Raw genomic sequence first — 21,614 nt, 5'->3', positions numbered from 1 at the left:
TATTAACAATCATCTTGTCTTTTCAGCCCATATACAGAAATAAAGGTGCTTAATGACGTTTGTGTTTGGGATCATTGTGTGTGTGTGTGTGTGTGTGTGTGTGTGTGTGTGTGTGAGAGAGAGAGAGAGAGAGAGAGAGAGAGAGAGAGAGAGAGAGAGAGAGAGAGAGAGAGAGAGAGAGAGAGAGAGAGAGAGAGAGAGAGAGAGAGAGAGACAGACAGACAGAGAGAGAAATAAGCCAGACAGTATTTAAACTGAATGCATGAAATGAAATTCTTTATATCTCTTTTTAATTTAGGTAATCAGAAATGCAAGAGATAAAATTCAAATTAAACTACTGAAATATAACACTATAGAAACTTTTGAAAGAATACACTCTGATGCATGCAAATATTTGGAAGAGAAGAACTGACTTACTACATTTCAATCAAGAGCATAGTTGTTATTAGAATTATACCAGCAGTCCATCCAAGAAGAACAAAAGGATTAACCCTTGGCAAAAGAATTGTACTAAGGCCTGGTACTATATGACAAACACTAAAAAAAAGTATAAGGAAATAAAATTTCATTAATCAAATAATTATGTAAAATTTAAAAATATTCAAAGACAAAAATCAATGATAAATATCAAATTACAATTTAAGCTTAGGAATTTCAATTCAGAGAAATAAATAGAATAAATAATATTAGTATTGGCTGTGGCAAATGTGTAAAAGAGCAAGTTTATAGAGCATCAGACAAAAAAAAAAAAAAACTCACCTGTCCATCCCCTCCTGAAATTTGTCTACTTCTTCCTTGTATTTATTCAAACTATCCACTTCCACAAAAACATATGAAAATTTGTTCCAACAATCAACCCTGCTCGCTGATTAGCATAGGCATTTGATGCAAGAAAGCAAGCTAATGCAGCATCAGCCAAAAAAAAAAAAAAAAAACCCACTTCCACTTCACCCCTCTGTTCATTCAAAATACCTGTCCAGCTGAGCCTTAAACTTATTTAGGCTATCAACGTCCACGACAAGGGATGGAAGTCTGTTCCACCAACCAACCAACCACCCGCTGGCTAAAGGCAAATTTCCGCACGTCTATCCTACATCTGTCTTTCCTCAATTTGAATTTATGCCCTCTCAGGTGATTATTCTGAGCTAGAGGAAGAATCCCATCAGCACTGAGCATGTTCAAACCATTCAAGGCTTTATACACCTCTATCAGATCACCTCGCTGGTGCCTAGTCTCCAGACACTGTAATTTGCAAAACTTAAGTCTTTCTTCGTAAGAGCACCCCTTTGTTCCATTCACTAATCTTGTTGCCCTTCTCTGTACTCGTTCCAGCAGCTCTACATCCTTCTTGAAATGAGGCCTCCAGACCTGTATACAGTACTCTAGCCTGACCATTGCCTTATACAAGGGAATAATCACCTCCTTATCCCTGCTGGAAAAATTCCTGTATATCGTCTGCAAACTTGGATATTAAGCTTGATATACCATCATCAATATCATTTATAAATACAGAAAACAATAATGGACCCAACACTGAGCCCTGAGGGACTCCACTAATAACATTAGTCCACGATGAGCAGTGTCCATTGATTACCACTCTCTGTCTTCTCTCCCTCAACCACCCCTTTATCCATAGCAGCAATTTGCCTCCAATGTCACACTGCTCCAATTTGTGTAGCAGTCTTCCATGTGCAACAGTATCAAAAGCCTTTCTAAGATCCAAGTATATAATATCAAAGCTATTCCCTGCATCCAGTTCTTTTGTGACTGCATCATAGTATCCAATCAAATTGGTCAGGCAAGACTTCCCCTTAACAAACCATGCTGTGTCCGAGCTACAACTGAAGTCTTGTCTAAATGATCCTGCAGTGCTTCTTTAACCAGTGCCTCCATTAATTTTCCTGCAACAGAAGTTAAGCTCACAGGTCTATAATTACTTGTGTCAGCCTTTGATCCTCCTTTGTGAATTGGGGTCACATTTGCACATTTCCAGTCTATGGGTACCTCCCCTGAGTCCAAGGAAGCTCTCATAATTATAGCTAAGGGTTTGCTTACTTCCTTTGCTGCCTCCTTTAATATAACTGGATAGATCCCATCCACCCCGGGTGCCTTTCTTGTGTTTATCTTCAACAATTTCTCCTCCACTTTACTCCCAGTTATTTCAAGATTCTGTAGCTTACTGCTAGAGTTGAATACACCTCTGGCATTCCCCTTGCTGAATAACTCCTCATGTGTGAATGTCGATGCAAAATATTCATTTAGTTTGTTAGCTACCTGAGCAGGATCATCAACAGTTGACCCATCCAACAGTTGATTTATCCCCTTCCTTCTAGAGTTTACATAAGTAAAGAACTCTTTGCTGTTTTTCTTTGCATCCCTTGCCAAGGATTTCTCGTAATCTGCCTTCGCCTGCCTAACCTCCTTTGTAACTTTCTTCTCTGCCATATGCCTCATTAGTTCATCTGACATCCATTTTGGCCTAAACCTTGAACAATATTTCTTAGTTGGTATGTAAAGCCTAGTAGCTTCCAAGATAAGTTCTTTGAATGCTTCCCATTTTGAATTTGCTGTTGGTAACATCATCAGTTGGTCCCACTGTATAGAATTTAAATACTGTCTTAGTCCATCGTAGTCGCCTTTACAGAAGCAATAACCCTTCCCTTTACCCCTAATGGTAGTTACCTCTTTGAGTAAATCCCACTTCAGCACACTGTGATCACTGCCACCTAGTGGTTCATTTATCTGCAGATTCTTAATGCATGAAGAATCACTGCTGATAATCAAATCAAGAGTATTACTCCCTCTAGTTGCCTCCCGAACATGCTCATCAGAGTCATTAGGCCTATAACACACTTCTACTCTCGATTTTAATTTCCCAATGCTTATTTCACACCAAACTGACTCGACACTGCATTGTCCAGCGATGTCGACTGGCTTCACTTCCTTGGATTTTATGTGTTTCTTAACTAATAGCATAACCCCTTCTCCCTTCCTATTCTTTCTATCCACATTGTACTCCCCAAATTAGTTCTGCATTCCTTATATCTGTGTGACACCACGTCTCTGATATCCCAAAAATATCTTCCTTTGATGTTCTGAGCAATACCTCAAATTCATCAAATTTATTTACCAAACTCCTAGCATTGGTGTACATGCAAGTATACATGCACCTATTCCTATTCTTAGCTACCCTAACACAACCCATGAGTTTACTTGTACCGCAATGGCTCCCAGCAGTCTCTGAAATATCAAGCATCTTGTTTTTCAGGCTTCTGCTCATTCTAATAGAAGCAGTGCAAGAATCTCTTTCACCTCTGCCAGTGGCTACTGTCAATCTATTGGTCTTTGTCTCCTCCCAAGCTAGCAGTTTTCCGACCCACCTAATACTGCCTCGATAGCATCAGCAAATATTCTTGCACCCTTTCTATTTAAGTATATCCCATCCCTGTAGAAGCAATCTCTCCTGTTAACAAGTACAGTCCAGGCTGAAAAAAATTCTACCCCTTGAGCCTTGCACAATCTTTCCAGGGCCGAATTGATCGACAAGACTCTCATCATATACTCCCTCCTATCGTGTCTGGGCAGAATTGCAGACACTTTCAAATTCAACCCTAATTCTCGGCTTTTGTTCAACAGTGACCTGTACTTGTTAAGTAATTCTGCTGGTCTCCTACTCTTAATATCATTAGTGCCAACGTGCCCTTAAAAGATGATATTTTAAGGATCACCTTTTGTGCCCTTAAAAGATGATATTCGCTCTACAACATCATCAACCTTTGCCCCTGGCAGACATACCCTGGTCCTGTTCCACCTATCCTTTTTACAAAGCATGTTCCCCGTTTCCCCTGACAATAGAGTCACCAACAACTACTAGTTCCTTCGGGACCAGCGCATTCTGCCTTGGGGGGTTGCCTCTGTGTCACATGATGCCCAAGTGCAAGCTTTGGCGTTGATGTGGGCAGCTGAGAGCTTGATGGGCCCCCTCAATTTAGTTTCTTCGAGGGCATCCACCCTGTCCTTCAAGCTCTCATATAGGCGCCCAAGAATGCTGAGTTGTTGCCTGATATCGATACACTCCTTGCATCGCGCACACACGATTGCTCTGCAAACATCAAGCAAACAGTGCATTTTATAAGGCTGTGAGTCAGAGGACAACTGCCCCCCTCAGTTCTGCTCTGAGCCACACTTCCATTTGCTTGAGCCTTTTGCTTTGATGGCAGACTTCTGCACATCTATCCTGCAACCATCCTTTCTTAATTTGAATTTACGTCCCCTAATGTTTGTATAGTCTCAGCAAGAGGAGGAATGCCATCAACACTGAGCTTACTCAATCCATTCAAGGCCTTAAACATGTTAATCAGATCTCCTCACAGGTGCCTAGTCTCAAGATGCTGAAATTTGCACAACTGAAACCTGTCTTGGTATCAGCATCCTTTTGTTCCCCTTACCAATCACATTGCCTTTCTTTGCATTTGCTCCAGTAGATCTATATTCTTTCTAAAATTAGGCCTCCATACCTATATATAGTACTCAAGATACAGCCTAACCATGGCCTTGTACAAAGGGATAATCACTTCTTTATTCCTGCTAGAAAAATTCTTGCATATCATATACAAAACTTCATGACCTGAAATAGCAGCCCATCCTCACTGCTCGGAGAACTTCACATCTGACTGCACAATTACTCCCAGGCCTTTTTCATTTTCCACTATGCTGAGTATAGAGTACAGTTGGTATATTAATCTGGGATTACTGTATACCTCGCACCAGAATAACTTGTATTTGTCAATGTTAAACTTCAATTGTCATTTCTCAGTCCATCGGCCGAATTTTTCTAGATCTTGTTGCTAGAATTTACATTGATTACTGTCATTAATCACTCTGCCAACCTTTCCATCACCTGTAAACTTAGACATTAAGCCTGAACCTTTATCAATATCATTAATAAATATTGGACACAACAACAGGCATAGCACTGAACCCTGGGGGACTCTACTAATAACATTAATCCATGAAGGGTAGTGCCCATAGATCACCACTCTCTGTCTTCTCCTACTCAAGCAACCCTTTATCCATAGCAATAATTTGCCCTTAATGCCATATTGCTCCAGTTTGTACAGTAGTCTTTCATGGGCAACAGTATCAAAGCCTTCCTGAAATCCAAGTATATGATATCAAAATTATTTTTACATCCACCATAATATCCAAGACTGGTCAGAAAAGATCGCCCCCTTAACAAATTCACACTGTGGCTGCAATATAATTGCATTCCTATCTAGATGATACTTCATTATTTCTTTTATTAGAGATGCCATTATTTTCCCTGAAGCAGAAGTTAAGCTAACAGGTGTGTAATTACCCATGTCACCTTTTGATCACCCTTTATGATTTGGGGATACATCTGCACATCTTCAGTCCATAGGACCTCTGCTGAATCCAAGAATGCTCTCTCATATGGCTTAGGGTTTGCTTACCTCCTTTGCTGCCTCCCTTAATATAATTGGATAGATCCCATCTACCCCAGGTACTTTTTTTTATGTTTAGCTTCAACAATTTCTCTTTCCATTCAGTTATCACAAAATCTTCCCAAGCTTGACATCACAGTTTTATAAACTTTTGGCATCCGGTTCCTTAAAGAATTCCTCATGTGTAAATGTAGATGTAAAATACCTATTCAGCCTATCAGCAACCTGAACAGGATCATCAACAGTTAAACCATTGATATCAAGTGGACCGATGTGATTCGACCCCTTCCTTCTACTGTTAATATAAACATAGAAGTCTTTGCATTCTTTGTCAGAGACTTCTCGTAATCTGTCCTAGCTTGACTTGATTAAAGACTAGTTTATATCTGTCATAGGCATCTATATAATCTGATAATTTATATGCATCCTACACATTTTTCTTCTCTGCCACAAGTCTAATCAGTTTATTTGATATCCATCTGGGCCTTCAACAGTACATTCTAGTTGGTATGAAAAACCTAGCTGTTTCTATGATTATTTCCTTGAATGCTTCCCATTTAGAATTTGCTGTTGGTAGCTCATCAGTTGGTTCCACCAAAATTATTAAGTAAATTCTATATCAGTATAATGTAATCATTGCCACCCAGTGGCTCTTTTATCTGTATATTCTTAATGCATAAAGAATTGATAAACAGATCAAGTACTGCTTCCTCTTGTTGCCTCTCTAATGTGATGCTGTAGAAAACAGTCATCCAATAAATCCAAAAAAAAAAGTCTTACTAGTGAGTGAGTGACCAACACATCAATTGCAGGCAACATCTGGAAAGTTAAAATCCCCCATTATAACACATTCTGATTTGCTGGCCCACTTTATTTCCCTGTATAGCTGTTTGGTATACTCATTATAGTTGTTAGGCCTATAACACATCCTACTCTCAATTTTGTTTTCCCAGTGCTTATATCACAAAAAACTGACTGAAAATTGTACTTGTCACCCAAGTCAACTAAATGTACTGCCTTGGATTTAATATTCTCAACTAAGAGCATAACCCTTTCACCTCCTCTCCTGTCTGTCCTTCCTGTATATGTTGTACTCCCCATATTCAAATTCAGCAGCACTTATGTCTGAGTGACACCCTGTCTCCAATATCCCAGCAATATCTTCTTTTAATGACTTAATCAGCACTTCACATTCATCAAATTTATTTACAATGCTCCTAGCATTAATGTACATGCAAGTATACATGCAGTATAGAAGAAAAATGCATGGGATACATACAAATTAATGGGTGACATGGAAGCCTATGATAGATATAAGTTGGTCTGTAACCAAGTCACAAAGAAGATTAGGCAGGCAAAGGCAGACTACGAAAAATCCTTGGCAAAGGATGCAAAGAAAAACAAAAAGAGTTCTTTACATATTTAAACTCAAGAAGGAAAGGGATGAATCAGATTGGTCACTGGATATTGATGGTTCAACAGTTGAGGATCCTGCTCAGGTGGCTAATAATCTAAACGGGTATTTTGCATCTACATTCACGCATGAGGAGTTATTCAGGAAGGAGAATGATGTAGGTAAAGTAAACATTGGCAGTGAGCTGGATGATTTTGTAATAACTGAGAGGAAAGTGGAGGAGAGATTGTTGAGGATAAACATAAAAAAGGCACCTAGGGTGGATGGGATCTATCCAGTTATATTAAAGGAGGCAGCAAAGGAAGTAAGCAAACCCCTAGCCATAATTATGAGAGCTTCTTTGGACTCAGGGGAGGTACCCATAGACTGGAGATGTGCAAATGTAACCCCAATTCACAAAGGAGGATCAAAGGCTGACACAAGTAATTATAGACCTGTTAGTTTAACTTCTGTTCCAGGTAAATTAATGGAGGCACTGGTTAAAGAAGCACTGCAGGATCATCTAGACAAGAATTCAGTTATAGCTCAGACGCAGCATGGTTCTGTTAAGGGCAGGTCTTGCCTGACCAATTTGATTGGATACTATGATGTAGTCACAAAAGAACTGGATGCAGGGAATAACTTTGATTATTATATATTTGGATCTTAGAAAGGCTTTTGATACTGTTGCACATGGAAGACTGCTGCACAAATTGGAGCAGTGTGGCATTGAAGGCAAATTGCTGCTATGGATAAGGGGATGGTTGAGTGGCAGAAGACAGACAGTGGTAATCAATGGACACAATATTAGTAGAGTTCCTCAGGGTTCAGTGTTGGGTCCGTTGTTGTTTTCGGTGTTTATGAATGATATTGATGATGGGATATCAAGTTTAATGTCCAAGTTTGCAGATGATACAAAGGTTGGCAGGGTTGTTAAGGACACTACTGACGCTATGCTGCTGCAACAGGATCTGGAAAGGTTGAACAGATGGGCTGAGAGGTGGCAAATGAAGTTTAACATTGACAAATGTAAAGTACTACATATGGGGAACAGTAACCCCAGAGCAACGTATCAACTCTGCGGTACTACACTGACAGTGGTGGAGAATGAAAAGGACCTGGGGGTAATTGTGCAGGCAGATATGAAGTTCTCTGAGCAGTGCAGACGAGCTGCAAGAGTAGCTCATGGTGTCTTGTCAATGATATACAGGAATTTTTCTAGCAGAGTTAAGGAGGTGATTATTCCCTTGTATAAGGCAATGGTTAGGCCACATCTTGAGTACTGTATACAGGTCTGGAGGCCTCATTTCAAGAAGGATGTAGAGCTGCTGGAACGGGTACAGAGAAGGGCAACAAGATTAGTGAATGGAACAAAGGGTTGCTCTTACGAAGAAAGGCTTAAGTTTTGCAAATTACAGAGTCTGGAGACTAGGCACCGGCAAGGTGATCTGATAGAGGTGTATAAGGCTTTGAATGGTTTGAGCATGCTCAATGCCAATGGGATTCTTCATCTTGCTCAGAATAATCACCTCAGAGGGCATAAATTCAAATTGAGGAAGGACGGATGTCGGATAGATGTGCGGAAATTTGCATTTGGCCAGCGGGTGGTTAGTTGGTGGAACCGACTTCCATCACTTGTTGTTGAAGTTGATAGCCTAAACAAATTTAAAGCTCAACTGGACAGGTATTTCGAACGAACGGAGGGGTGGAATGGGAGTGGTGTGTGTTTTTTTTTTTTTTTTTTGGCTGATGCTGAATAAGCTTGCTTTCTTGCATCATATGCCTCTACTAATGCTAATGCTGTTCTTACTCTCAGTTACACTAAAACAGCCCATGTATTCACTTCTTTCATAATGACCCATAGCAGGGCTTGAAATCCTCAACATCTTGCTTTCCAGGTTGCTGCATGTTTCAATAGAAGACGTGCAAGAATCACTTTCACCTCTGCCTACAGCTCTAGTTAAGCTATTAGACTGTGTATCCCTCTAAGTTAGCAGTTTTACAACCCGCCTATCACTGCTTTGACAGCATAAGCATATATTCTTGTGCCCCTTCTATTTAAGTGTATCCCACCCCTGTAAAAACAGTCTGTCTTGTTAACATGCACAGATGCTGCTGAGAAAAATTCTACCCTATGAGCCTTACACATTCTCTCAAGGGCTGAACTGATTGATAAGGCTCTCAACATGTAGTCCCTCCTATTGTGTGGTCAGAATTGCAGACCCTTTCTAATTCAATTCTAACTCACAACTCTTTCCCAACATTGTCTTGTATTTATTAAGTAAGTTTTCAGACCTCTACTCTTAATATCATTATTGCCGACATGTATAACAATATATTACCTTTTGTGCCCTTAAAAGATGATATCTACTCTACATCATCTACTTTTGTCCCCTGGCAGATATACCCTGGTCCTATTTCACCTATCCTTCTTGCACAATATATTTCACATTTCCCTGACAATAACTAACTCCTGTGGTACCAGTGCATTCTGCCTTGGGGAGATTGCTGCTGTGTTGCTTTATGCACAAGTGTGAGCTCTGGCACTGAGTTGGACAGCTGAGAGTTCAATGGGTTGCCATTTTAATTCCTAATCTTCTCTTGTCATCCATCCATCCTAATCAACTCAGCATTGTGTCCATCAGAATGCTGAGTTGGTGTCTAATTTCTTCATACTCTCTGCATTGAACAACCACAAAGACAATGCACATCCAAAAAGTAGTACATTTTGTTAGGTCATGATTAGTAGCACAGAATTTCCCTCTTCATTTCACTCCCTGAGCCACTGTACTCCCACTACTTTGATTTTTGTGGTTTTTCTTTTTCATTTTTAATTATTATTATTAGCCATAAGGTGCAAGGAAGCCTGAGGCTTATGCTGCACCAGCCAAAAAAATAAAAATAAAATAATAATAATAATGCCACAATAAATACCCTATCTCATTTAAAAGATAGTTAAATTTCATTTTTACAGATATTTGTTGTGCTAGTGAAGTTTTAGTCATCAGTTACTCGGGCCAAATTGTGCCGATTCTTATGATATTCCAGTTGGTTTTGTTTGTCAGTATAAATTTTTTAAATCTAACTTTAACTAGAAAGGATAGTAAAATAATAACACAGAAATACTATATTAGCAGTCTTATGATAAGCAAAAGTTTGGCATAAGCCTACCGATAAAGGAAATCACCTTCATTTCAACAGATATAGACATAGTATAATAGTGTAGTATGTACTACTGTCGCTGCTAGGAATAGTAGCATTATTATACTCTTATCTCTTAATGCACATAGTATTTTTAAATTAATATTATACTAAAATTATGCCTCTAACAAGAATAGCAAAGCAAAAACTTCAGTGTAGCAGAAATGCTTTGGCACGGAAGAGAGCACCATTGATGGTAGTTCTCTTATAAATAAAAGCTATGTACACTGTGTTTTTTGCAGTCTTTTTTGCCAAGTTATCATGACAGCATCCTTACTCTAGTTCAGATATTACACACAAGGAGGTACAAATTTAAATTGAGGAAGGATGATTGCATGACATATGTGTGCAAATTTGCTTTCAGCTGGAGGGTAGTTGATCGTTGTAATTTTCCATTGATTGTTTGCCAATACTAATACCAATAGTTCAAGGATGACTTGAATAAAGAAACAGAACTGCTTAACAAATATGGATATTGCTAACCAGTTTTAAAAATAACAGCAAAAAAACAAAGAAAAAAAGTGAAATCTCTATAAATAAGAACAACTACCAGCAAGTTGGATTACATCACATAGAAAGATATTAAAAACTGTTACTGTTAAAGATATTAAAAATTTAAAGATAATGCATTAAAAAATAAACGTTTTAATCTAGCATTTACCAGTAACAGAAAAATATTTGCTTACCAATGTCTAGAGAAAAAAAAAAAAAAAAAAAACAACTAAATGATTTTAAATGACAAATAACTAATACTTTATATGCATTTCAACGTTATCCATAATGTGAGTACATTGTGTATACTCACATTTAATTATTTAATAATTTTAATTAAATTATTATTCAATAATTTCATTTAATACAAATCCTTTATAAAAAGAATTTTGTAATACTAGAATATTTTAGCAAAAAATTGCAGCCAGATGAAGAGCTATGTTAAATGCAGTTAAAAGTATATAACACACTGACCTTTGACTCATTTCTGCAGCATGTTCTTGAAGCCAACTAGAACTGGATGCTAATATCACATGATTAAAGGCCCTGTTTTGCATTCCATATGTAACAACCAAGTGACAAATGAATGCTAACAAAATTCCAGGAAGTAATCTCCCACTATGGAAGAAAGAAAAAACATTATATATGCAAAGACAGTTTTAGAGTTTAATAACTATAAGTTCTTGAATAACTGAAAACTAATTTATTCATTACTTCATCATATCTACTGCTCCTTTTTCTGAATAACTACTGTATGTATGGGAGATTCTTTAGCTTTCTTAACCAGAACTTAATTTATTTGTTTTTCTGAGTTTTGGGAAACCCAAAGCCTGACACATCAAAGAATAGAGTTTTCCTTTAGTAACTAGCTGATGAGTCTATAATAATCAGTTAATGGATGTCAAACTTTTTTTCTAAAAAACAATATACGTATATTTTTCTAAAAGAAAACAATTTATTTAGCATATGTATTCTAAAAACATATAAAGGTTTAGTTTTTTTCAGTTTCCTTCCACTCTGCTATGAGGGGAAGTTTAGACTGGATTGCAGGAAGTTTTATTTTAGCCAGCTAGTTATAAATTACCAGAATACCTACATGGGTGGTAGAGGGTTACAGTTTGGGGAAATTCAGTCAGCTGAATAATTACCTAAACACATAGGTTGTCTATTTCCTTTTCTCTTATTAATTATTTATTTTTATTATTATTTTTTTATTTTATTTGTTTATTTATTTTTTATTTTATTTATTTATTTTTTTTGGTTGGTACAGCATAAGCCATAGCTTCCTTGCATCATGTGGCCATTGCTTATACTAATACTAAATCGGTCCAACCAACCACAAAATACATACAAAACCGTTGCATCGAAATTTTTTAGCAAATTTTTCTGCTTGAGCCTTCAAGATTGGATCATCTATTGAAAATCCAGCACTTCTTTGTGTAGTGAACCACTGAATCACTGTTTCATCGACATTTGTAACCTCGCACTTTCTAATTTTTTTTTTTTTTTTTTCCGGTTATTTCTTTTCCTTGCCAATATGCAAACATGTTTATTCTTCCACAATGTCGATACTGTTGAAGAGGACAAAGAAAACTTTGCACACACTTCAGCATTTTTTTTGCACCACATTCTAACTCACGAATAATTTTGACTTTTTTGTAAATCGAGAGAAACTTTCTTTTGTTAGTAGACGTTTCCAAAGGAAGGCTTCATTTCTGATTGATTTTACTTTAAAATGACAGTAAAGTGATTTACATACAAACAATTATCGTTTCCAAAATTCTTAGAAATCTCTAAATAAATTTATGGTTCACTGAATACAAGACAAGCTGTAAACAGGGTAATGTGACCAAATAACTTAGAAGCGGAATGCCAATGCACTATTCTATAACTCCCGTCCCCAAAAGGACAAGATTAGGTCATAAACCAGCCCCTAATCTGATGCGGGTGGTCATAAAAACTAAGTTAAGGTCATAAAAGCTTTTTGTCTATTCCAAGAATTGGGTATTTTCAACTACCCGAGCAATGAAGAATGTTTGCATGTTTGCATAGTTACCAAAATTTGTACAGTATATCCATGTAGTATGCTTGTTATAACAGTGAGCGATGTATGAGAATACATGGAAAATTAAAATCATTATGGCTTTTTTGCTCATTACAGCCATGATCTTGTTATTTCCTTGCTCGTTATAACCAAGTTCGACTCTACTTGCTTTACGTTAACTTTAACAAACTTTTCAAGAAAAAAAAAGTAACAGCATTTCTAACAAATTTTTAAAGAAAAAAAAGTAACAGCATTATTTAGACTTCATAAAGTGTTACATATGGCCTATTTTAATATATGGATGTGAAAACAATCTTGAGGGTCAGGAAATTCATTCCTGTCAACCTCTTTCTTGAGGTTGACAAGAATGATGAAAATCAAATGGACAGACAAAATATCTAATAAAACAGTCTTTCAGATGTAGGATAGATGTGCGGAAATTTGCCTTTAGCCAGCGGGTGGTTGGTGGGTGGAACAGACTTCCATCCCTTGTCGTGGAAGTTGATAGCCTAAATAAGTTTAAGGCTCAGCTGGACAGGTATTTCAAACGAACAGAGGGGTGAAGTGGAAGTGGTTATTTTTATTTATTTATGTTACTTTTTTTTTTTTTTTTTTTTTTTTTTTTTTGGCTGATGCTGCATAAGCTTGCTTTCTTGCATCAAATGCCTCTACTAATGCTAATGCTAATGCTAAATGAGTGACATCAAAAGATAACTATTAAACAAAATCTGCAGACCCAGATTGGCTTTCAAGGTGTGGCCTGGCCGTATCATAAAAGGTTCAAAATTTGAGATACCTACAACTGACCTTAGAAGGGAAAATTCCCAGCAAAAGACCCAGAAGAAGGAAAAGAAAAAACTGGATGGATGAATGAAAAAAAAACTGGGCAGGACTTTCCACAGAAGAAATCATTCATAGGAGTAGAGAAAGAAATACTGGTGTTTGATGCTCTCCAAGATGTAGATGGCATGTGAAGTTGTCTAATAAGTGACCAAAATAAGCAAAGCCGGTCACAACAGCGGCTTTGTATTTTTATTGAATAATGGATTCAACATTCAACTACTAGTGATGTTATTTGATTAAAAACAATATTGGTTACTTTAGGTTGACTCACAGATAATGTAGTTATTTCTAAAGAGCATAAGTCCAAGCTCTGTAACAGGAGGGACAATATGGTCCCTCCTCCAGAAAAACAGTGCAATGTACCATTATTTTTTCAAACTATTTCAATACCTGCATTGAAATAGTGCTCTACTTCTTTACTTGATAGGATCAAGAATATTGCTGATGTCACCAAAATATTGGTAACATCATAACAATATTGTTTTGGGAACTACCAGTACGCTGGAAGGGGGAGAAGTTACTGAACAAAAATTTTGTGGCTAAAAGTATAAATCGATTCAATTCTTGCACTAATTTGAACCATCCTATTCAGACATGTAGTAATTTTCAATGTATTATGGAATGTACAGGGGTTGTTGGAGATACCATCAACACCATGACTCTACCTCCCATACTAATAGTATGGAACTGTGGGAGAGTAATCAGAAACTATCAAACAGTTGTAGAGAGAGAGAGAGAGAGAGAGAGAGAGAGAGAGAGAGCGCTAAAAACTACAACAATATCCTATTGGAAAATTCTGAAAATTTCCAGGGAAAACACTGCCATTAGCAACTACTACATGGGATGTAGTAGTAGAGGCATGTGATGCAAGAAAGTAAGCTTATGTAGCATCAGCCAAAAACAAAACAAAAAAAAACCATTTCACACATCCATTCCCTCTAAAAGTTTGTTCAGTTCCTCTTTGAATTTATTTAAGCTATCAACTTCCACAACGACAGATGGAAGTTCGTTCCAACTATCAACTACCCGCTGGCTAAAGGCAAATTTCTGCACATCTATTCTATAACTGTCTTTCCTCAATTTGAAGTTATGCCCCTCAGGTTCGTAATCTGAGCAAGAAGAATCCCATCAGAATTGAGCCTGCTCAACTCATTCAAGGCCTCAATCAGATCGGCTCGCAGGTGCTAGTCTCCAGACACTGCAATTTGCAAAACTTAAGCCTTGTAAGACCACCCGTTCGTTCCCTTCACCAATCTTGTTGCACTTCTCTTTACTCGCTCAAGCAACTCTACATCCTTCCTAAAATGAGGCCTCCAGACCTGTACTCAAGGCATGGCCTGACCACTGCCTTATACAAAGGGATAATCACCTTTTCCCTACTAGCAAAATTCCTGTACATCATTGACAATACTCCATGACCTGCTCTGGCAGCCTGTCTGCATTGCTAAAAAATTTCATATCTGACTGCACAATTACTGCCAGGTCTTTTTCATGTTCTACCACCCTAAGTGTAGTACCATACAGTTGGAACGTTATTATCATCATCATGAACTTGGTCTGGCTTAGGTCTTTTAAGACCTGTTCCGTTGTAGCTCTTGGAGGTGGTCTTGATCGACCAACATCTCTCTTGCCTGTACATTACTCTGGATTACTTGTACCCATATACAGTACTTTGCATTTGTCAATATTAAACTTCAGTTGCCACTTCTCAGCCCATCTGCCCAACTTTTCTAGATCCTGTTGCAGTAGCACACTGCCATTACTGTCATTAACAACCCTGCCAACCTCTTTGTATCATCTGCAAATTTGACATTAAGACTGATATACCTTCATCAATGTATATTTATTGTGTCAGGGTTAAAAAGAATGTTTTTTATACTGTTATGTGTATAAACAATAAATTTCATGAATTTGAAATACTGGTTAAATCAACCTGTGATATAATAGGAATATCAGAAACACTGTCATTCTGTTATACTGGATGCAGAATTACTGAATATGGTAGACCTCCCTCCTCACATTAGAAATTATTTGAATTTCTTCAAACTGTCAGCCTCAATACCTACAAAGGCAACTTGTTTAATCAGTAACTCACTAGCTAAGAGAAAACTTCCTACAATCTAGTCTAGTCTACTACTAAGTCTAGTCTAGTCTAATTTATGGCCCATAGTTCTCAATTCTTTATAACAGCAAAAATTATGCCTTTATTTATTTTACTAACCCCTATCAGAGTTCTATAAATCTCAATTAGGTCCTGTGTAAGGTGTCTAGTTGCCAAGCATTGTAGCCCACATAATCGAAGTCTTTCCTTGTATGGTCGCTCTTTTGCCAATCACCCTTTTGCTGATCTCACCAGGCAAATTGCCCCCTTTTTTGGACCTTTTCAAGAAGCTCAATGTCATTTTTCAGATGAGGTCTTCATACTTGTGACAGTATTCTAAATGCAGTCTTACAACTGCCTTATACAGTGGGATTATGACCTACCTAACTCTGCAAGGATAACATTCAAAAATCATCAATAGGACAACCATGGGCTCTCCTGGCTACCTGTTTACACATCTCAGAAAACTTCATATCTTCCCCTATCATAACTCCCAGATCCCTTTCTTCATCTAGTGTTTTTAATTCGACCCCACAAAGCATAATTTATTTTGGCATTGCTATTTCCCAAGTGTAAGACCTTGTATTAAAACATAGTTGCCACTTTTCTGGCCATTCTTGAAGACTGTACAAGTCATCTTGCTTAGCACTGATCATTAACAACTCTATCAATCTTTACATCATCTGCAAATTTTGATATCACAACCTTTATCCCTTCATCAATGTCATTTATGAAAATCATAACAGCAGTGGTCAAAAACCCGATCCTTGAGGGACCTCACTTCTGACATTACACCAATCCGAAGAATATCCATTAATCACAATTCTCTGCTTTCTGCCCTGTAGCCACCCTGAAATCCACCTTGGAATCTTTCAGTAATTCCAATATGTTCCAGCTTATACAGTAACTTCTCATGAGGGGACTGTGTCAAATGCCTTGCTAAAATTCAAATAAACTATGTCAAAATTGTTCCCTACATCCAACTCATCCAGCTAGCTTGCCCCTAAAATTTTCCATATTACTGATGTCAGACCAACTGGTCTGTAGTTACTGACCTCATTCTTAGAATTGCCTTTGTGTACTGGCAATATTCCTTTGGATGGCATTTGTGCAATCCAAAGGAATCTCTCCCAAGTCCAATAATGCTTTCATAATTAATCTAAACGGTATACTACACTCTCTGGCTGCCTTCCTCAAAATTACTGGGTATATGCCATTGACTCTGGGAGCTTTACTTTGCTTTAGGCTCAAAAGTTTTCTAATAAACAGTCATCTGTAATTTTTAAATCACTAATTTTATCTGGCACAGCCTCTCCTAAACATGAAGGGCTTTTCATCAGTACAGACAAACATATAGGAAAGACAATGACAGACGTGGAAGAGGCATTTTAACTATGAAGTACATCAATTCAAGAAGAGTATATATCCTATAGCTGACAATGCCAGTATATTATTATATTAGTCTGGTGTTAAATAATGATGAGAAAGCAAAAATTAGATTGTTTTTGTTCTATATCCCAAATGAATGAATATTACCACAATTTTTATATAAACAAATGGAGTGGGTAAGTAGATATGAATCTATTATCGTCATGAAGGATTTTTATTTTCCAAAGATAGATTGAGATGTGTGTGGCATTTTAACAGCAGTATTGATTAGAAGACTTTTTTATATCAACAGAGGAGAAAAACGTTCTTGATGACATTTTTACTAATGATTCACACTGATACTGTATTGACAAATTTTATATCAAAGAATTATTAACAAGTAGTGATCATAATGTCTTAATGATTTTTTTTTTTTTTTTGATTTGGTAGTTGTTGGCGCATCGGCTTCTGTGGCCATATTGCACCTCCCAAGGTTTTTGCAGTACTTTGATCCAAGCCCGAGGCGGGAATCGAACCCGCGACCTTTGGGTTGCCGGGCAGGTACTTTACCCAGTCGGCTAATGTCTTAATGTATAGCATATCTAAAGAGATAATAACTGCTGTCAAGAATAATGGGAAGGGTTTTAATTTTCCTAAGGAAAATTATGATAGTCTTAAGCATTATTCAAATTCTATTCAATGGGAATGGTTGGTGATTCTAATGAGTAAATACAAATACTAAATGTGAACTGTTCAAAGAAATAATTCTAGAAGCTAGCTAGCTCTTTATATGCTTTTAAACAGTCATTGTTCCGTGCCTAGATCAAAGTAGATGACCATTGAGCTGAGGAAGTCAGTAACAGAAAAGTATTTGTGGGATGAATATAAATTATTAAGGAATACTGCACATTACAGCAAATATAAATTAATCTGTAATAAACTTAACTCACGACTTGTGATAAGGTAAAGAGGACAATCAGCAATAATAAAGATTTTTTTTGCATATGTAAACATTAGAAGGATGGGATGAACCACTACAGGGTAGCCATGGTAACATCGAGAGAGAGAGAGATGAGTGGTTTCAAGAGTAATTACAGGCATGAAAGTTTAATCTTACATTTTGAATATATACATTTTGAAATTGCATTTCAAAAGGCATGTATTAAAAAAAGGCCAACTGCATCATGTGGGGAGGCCATTTAACAACCTAGCTTAGGAGAAATCAGAATTTATAGTTCCATCTCTGCAACTCAGCAGCAAAGAGGCTGTGAATTAAACATTACAAAAATGCATTAAATAAAAACAATATTTAACAAATCAACAATTTATATTAAAAAATTTATCTTGAAGAAATTTTTTTAGAAAGTTGGAATATACTGTATTTATTGTTTACATTGCATCAAAAGTGAAGACCAGCAGTGCAAATGACTGTCCTTTACTGAGCCACTGCCATTAAAGTATCAGTTACTTAGGCAATTGTATTCGTATAGGAATATCCATAACTCATCACTGAAAGGATCTGAAAATCGATTAATAATATACAGGTGTTGTATTTGCTGAAAACAGAACTTTGACTCTTGAAGACTAGAAATTCATGAAATTCATACTATATTTATGAAGGAGTATGATTTTGGCTTTTAAACAGTTTATGACATAAAAGCTCAATCAGTGATGTTTTCAATGAAAATAAACATGAAAAAGACGTATTTTAAAATTAAGCTAACCAAAGGAAATAAGTATACCTTGTTGTCACTATGAAGTTTTATTCTGAACTATCACATTTCAATATACAGTGTAGGCACTTATATGATTAATGCTCATTCAACTGGTAAATCTCGATCCCTATTGATTTTGGATGACCAGACTTTTACTATATATTTAGTCTTAAATATATAGTAAAATATATTCGATAGTCATTTGATACTATCGAAAACATGAATGCCTTTTACATAAATTGGAACAATTTATGTACCACTGGTATAAAAGTATTACAATGGATAAAAGGTGGGGTAAGTGATAGGCGACAAAAATTGGTTATAAGTGACTATTGCTATGACCTGGCTATAGCCTCAAGTGAAGTTTCAAACAGTTTAGTTCATAATAATGATGGAGACATACAGACTTTATTTCCAAGTTTTCTATTGATACAAAAGTTGGGAAGAGCAATAAACAACAGTAATCAAGGTATACTGCTTCTACAAGACCTAGATAAATTACTCAGTTGGTCTGAAAAATGGTAGTTGAAGTAAAATACTGGGAAATGTAATGTGCTATATTTAGATAATAGTAATCCCAAATAATCTTATTACTTTGGGAACAATAAACGATAACACAGTTGACAATGAAAAAAAGACAGAAGCGATTGTGCAATCTGATAAAAAACCCTCTTAACAGTGTATACAGGCTGCTAAAACAGCAAGTGATGTTTTATTTACAATGTACAGCAAATTATCTAGTGGGGGAAAAATGCTTTCAGAAAATCAATCACTTTTCAGATAAGTTGCACATTCTCAATTTTTATTTTCACATTTATTATTACTATTTTTTTTTTTTTTTTCAGAAGAAAATTAAGAGGATTAACCGAAAATATTTAAAAAAAAAATTAAAATGAATATACAAAGGTACAAAAGAAACACAGAGACACTATTAATATCTAGTAGATAAAACCAAAACCATACTGTGTACCGGACACATGATCTGCCTGGTATATGCTGTTCTCTGTGCTAATTACAAACAGAGTCATGGCTACCCAATCCTTTACACTACTATGTACTGATGAATCATATGCAAATGCCACAACTGACAAACAGGAATCTTAGGTATGATTCTTTTTGTCTACCTAAAGATGGCTTTGAGCCCGTGTAAATAATTTCTGTGGGTTTGCATTTGAAAATCAATGAAAATCTGAAGAAGTAAACTTTTCATAAAACTGCAAAAAAAATGCACAAACCAATTTTTCAGCAAAACTGAAAAAAGTTGGTAGATATGCATTATTACATAACAACCCACATGGCAAGGATTCTTCCAATGCCACCTTCCAATGAATCACTAAATACGATTCCCTGGAAGGTGGCCAAACAGCTAATTGTTCTTTCACATAATACCTTGAAAAAGCATTTAAATACCTTGAAAAAGCATTTAAACATTAAGCATTTTTTTTCATGATGATGATGTGAAGACTACAGTAAAGAACAGAGACACAAGTTCTAAGCCTAGACAGTTAAGTTTTTTGTGCAATGCTAAAGCAAAATGGTGACTTTTAGGTTACTATTATGTAATGCATGTGAAAAATACAATACACACATTTTATGTTTCATTTTAACAACCCTTATAATAAGATTTTTTTAAAAAATATGCTAGATAACAGCAATGAACTACATGTGCAGTGAAACCATAGTACAGTAAATGCAGAGGATTAGTGCACTTTTTTTTGTCTATCTTCAGGTATTTGTTTTCTCTACAAAAAAATGATGAAAAATGCATCATCCAAAATTAGCAAAATAATAATTTCTTCCTTTTCAGATTTAACAGTTATCACATTTTAAATTTACTATCATATAAAAGACTTGTACATCTAAAACCTAGGCCAAAATCACTTACAGATGAATTTCTGATGACTGAATTAGTCTTTCAACACTAGAAACAAAAAAATAAAAATCAATGAATAGGAAAAAAAAAAAAAACACATAATATGTAATTTTTTTTAACTATGACAATTATAGCTATATATGAACTATATGTTGAACAAGCTTTTTGTGTATAAAGGTGCCATCAAGGCAGTTAAATAATGTGGGTAAGCCACATACAAATTAATTTCCAGCAAATTTAATACTGTAAATTTTTGTTTCCTCACAAACTGATAACACTGGAAGAAGAAAAAATGCAACCCCAACTGTTTTTTTCAGCAAGATAGTATGCTCTCTTCACTTCAATAACTAATGAGCAGTGCTAAATAATATTGTTTTAAAATGAAAAGGAACTCTCCAACATATTCAGATAAATCACTCCAGTTCCTTGTATAGAAAATATGCATATGAAAGAACAAGAAACTAAAATCTGACATATTGTTAAATATTTTACAATAAATAGAGTTAATGTATGTCTTTTTATTTCTTAAGACATTAAATTTTAAACTACCGAACTTCTCTTTTTGCTGACCTTTTATATCTTTTCTGCAGTACGTACATACACATACATTTTTTATATGTGAACTCCCTGCAGTATTTACATATATATATGTTTTAAAGATCGTTTTAAATAATGTGTCCATTAATCTATGAACTGTCTTTAAATCTTCCAGTTGTTGTCATTGCCATATCTTATTTATGTTTCTAACTAACAGATGGAAACATATAGAAACATGCAAATAATTATAAGAGATGACAGCATGAAAGCAGCTTTGAAATTTGGAGGAGGAGGAGGAGACAGCAATAAGCTTGAGTGTCCAATTTGATTCAAAGGAAGAAATTCTCTGAATTTAAATCCAGAAGCCAATACTGAAGCTAAGGATAACATTTCCTCAAAAAAAAAATATATATATATATTTTTTCTCTCAATCATGATTTGATTTCAGCAGTGAATTTCTAAAACATGTGTTTGCTTGTGACAATGAGTTTTTTGAAGGTGCATGGGATATAAGTAGTGAGTTTTTTGAATATGCATGGGTTATGGCTAGTCTATGCACATGCAAAAATTTCCGATATGAAC

At 36.1% G+C, this 21,614-nt stretch overlaps 1 protein-coding gene across 2 annotated transcripts in view; it reads right to left on the bottom strand.

Annotated features, from left to right (window-relative positions):
• The window catches only part of LOC150088625 (zinc transporter 6-like), a 222,268-nt gene that overhangs the window by 85,935 nt on the left and 114,719 nt on the right, over positions 1–21,614 (bottom strand). For both annotated transcript variants that reach the window (XM_090370825.1, XM_090370826.1), the window contains exons 8-10: positions 20,508–20,543; positions 11,026–11,169; positions 418–537 (exon numbers count right to left, since the gene is read on the bottom strand). In XM_090370825.1, coding sequence (XP_090226951.1) covers positions 418–537; positions 11,026–11,169; positions 20,508–20,543 — 300 coding nt within the window. The remainder of the gene's footprint in view (positions 1–417; positions 538–11,025; positions 11,170–20,507; positions 20,544–21,614) is intronic.

The sequence above is a fragment of the Mastigoproctus giganteus genome, chromosome 3 (genome assembly GCF_048544385.1).
Source record: "Mastigoproctus giganteus isolate SK-2022 chromosome 3, ASM4854438v1, whole genome shotgun sequence".
Classification (NCBI taxonomy): Eukaryota; Metazoa; Arthropoda; class Arachnida; order Uropygi; family Thelyphonidae; genus Mastigoproctus; species Mastigoproctus giganteus.
The sequence above is the reverse complement of the archived record's forward strand: the minus strand, read 5'-3'. Positions and strand labels throughout refer to the sequence as shown.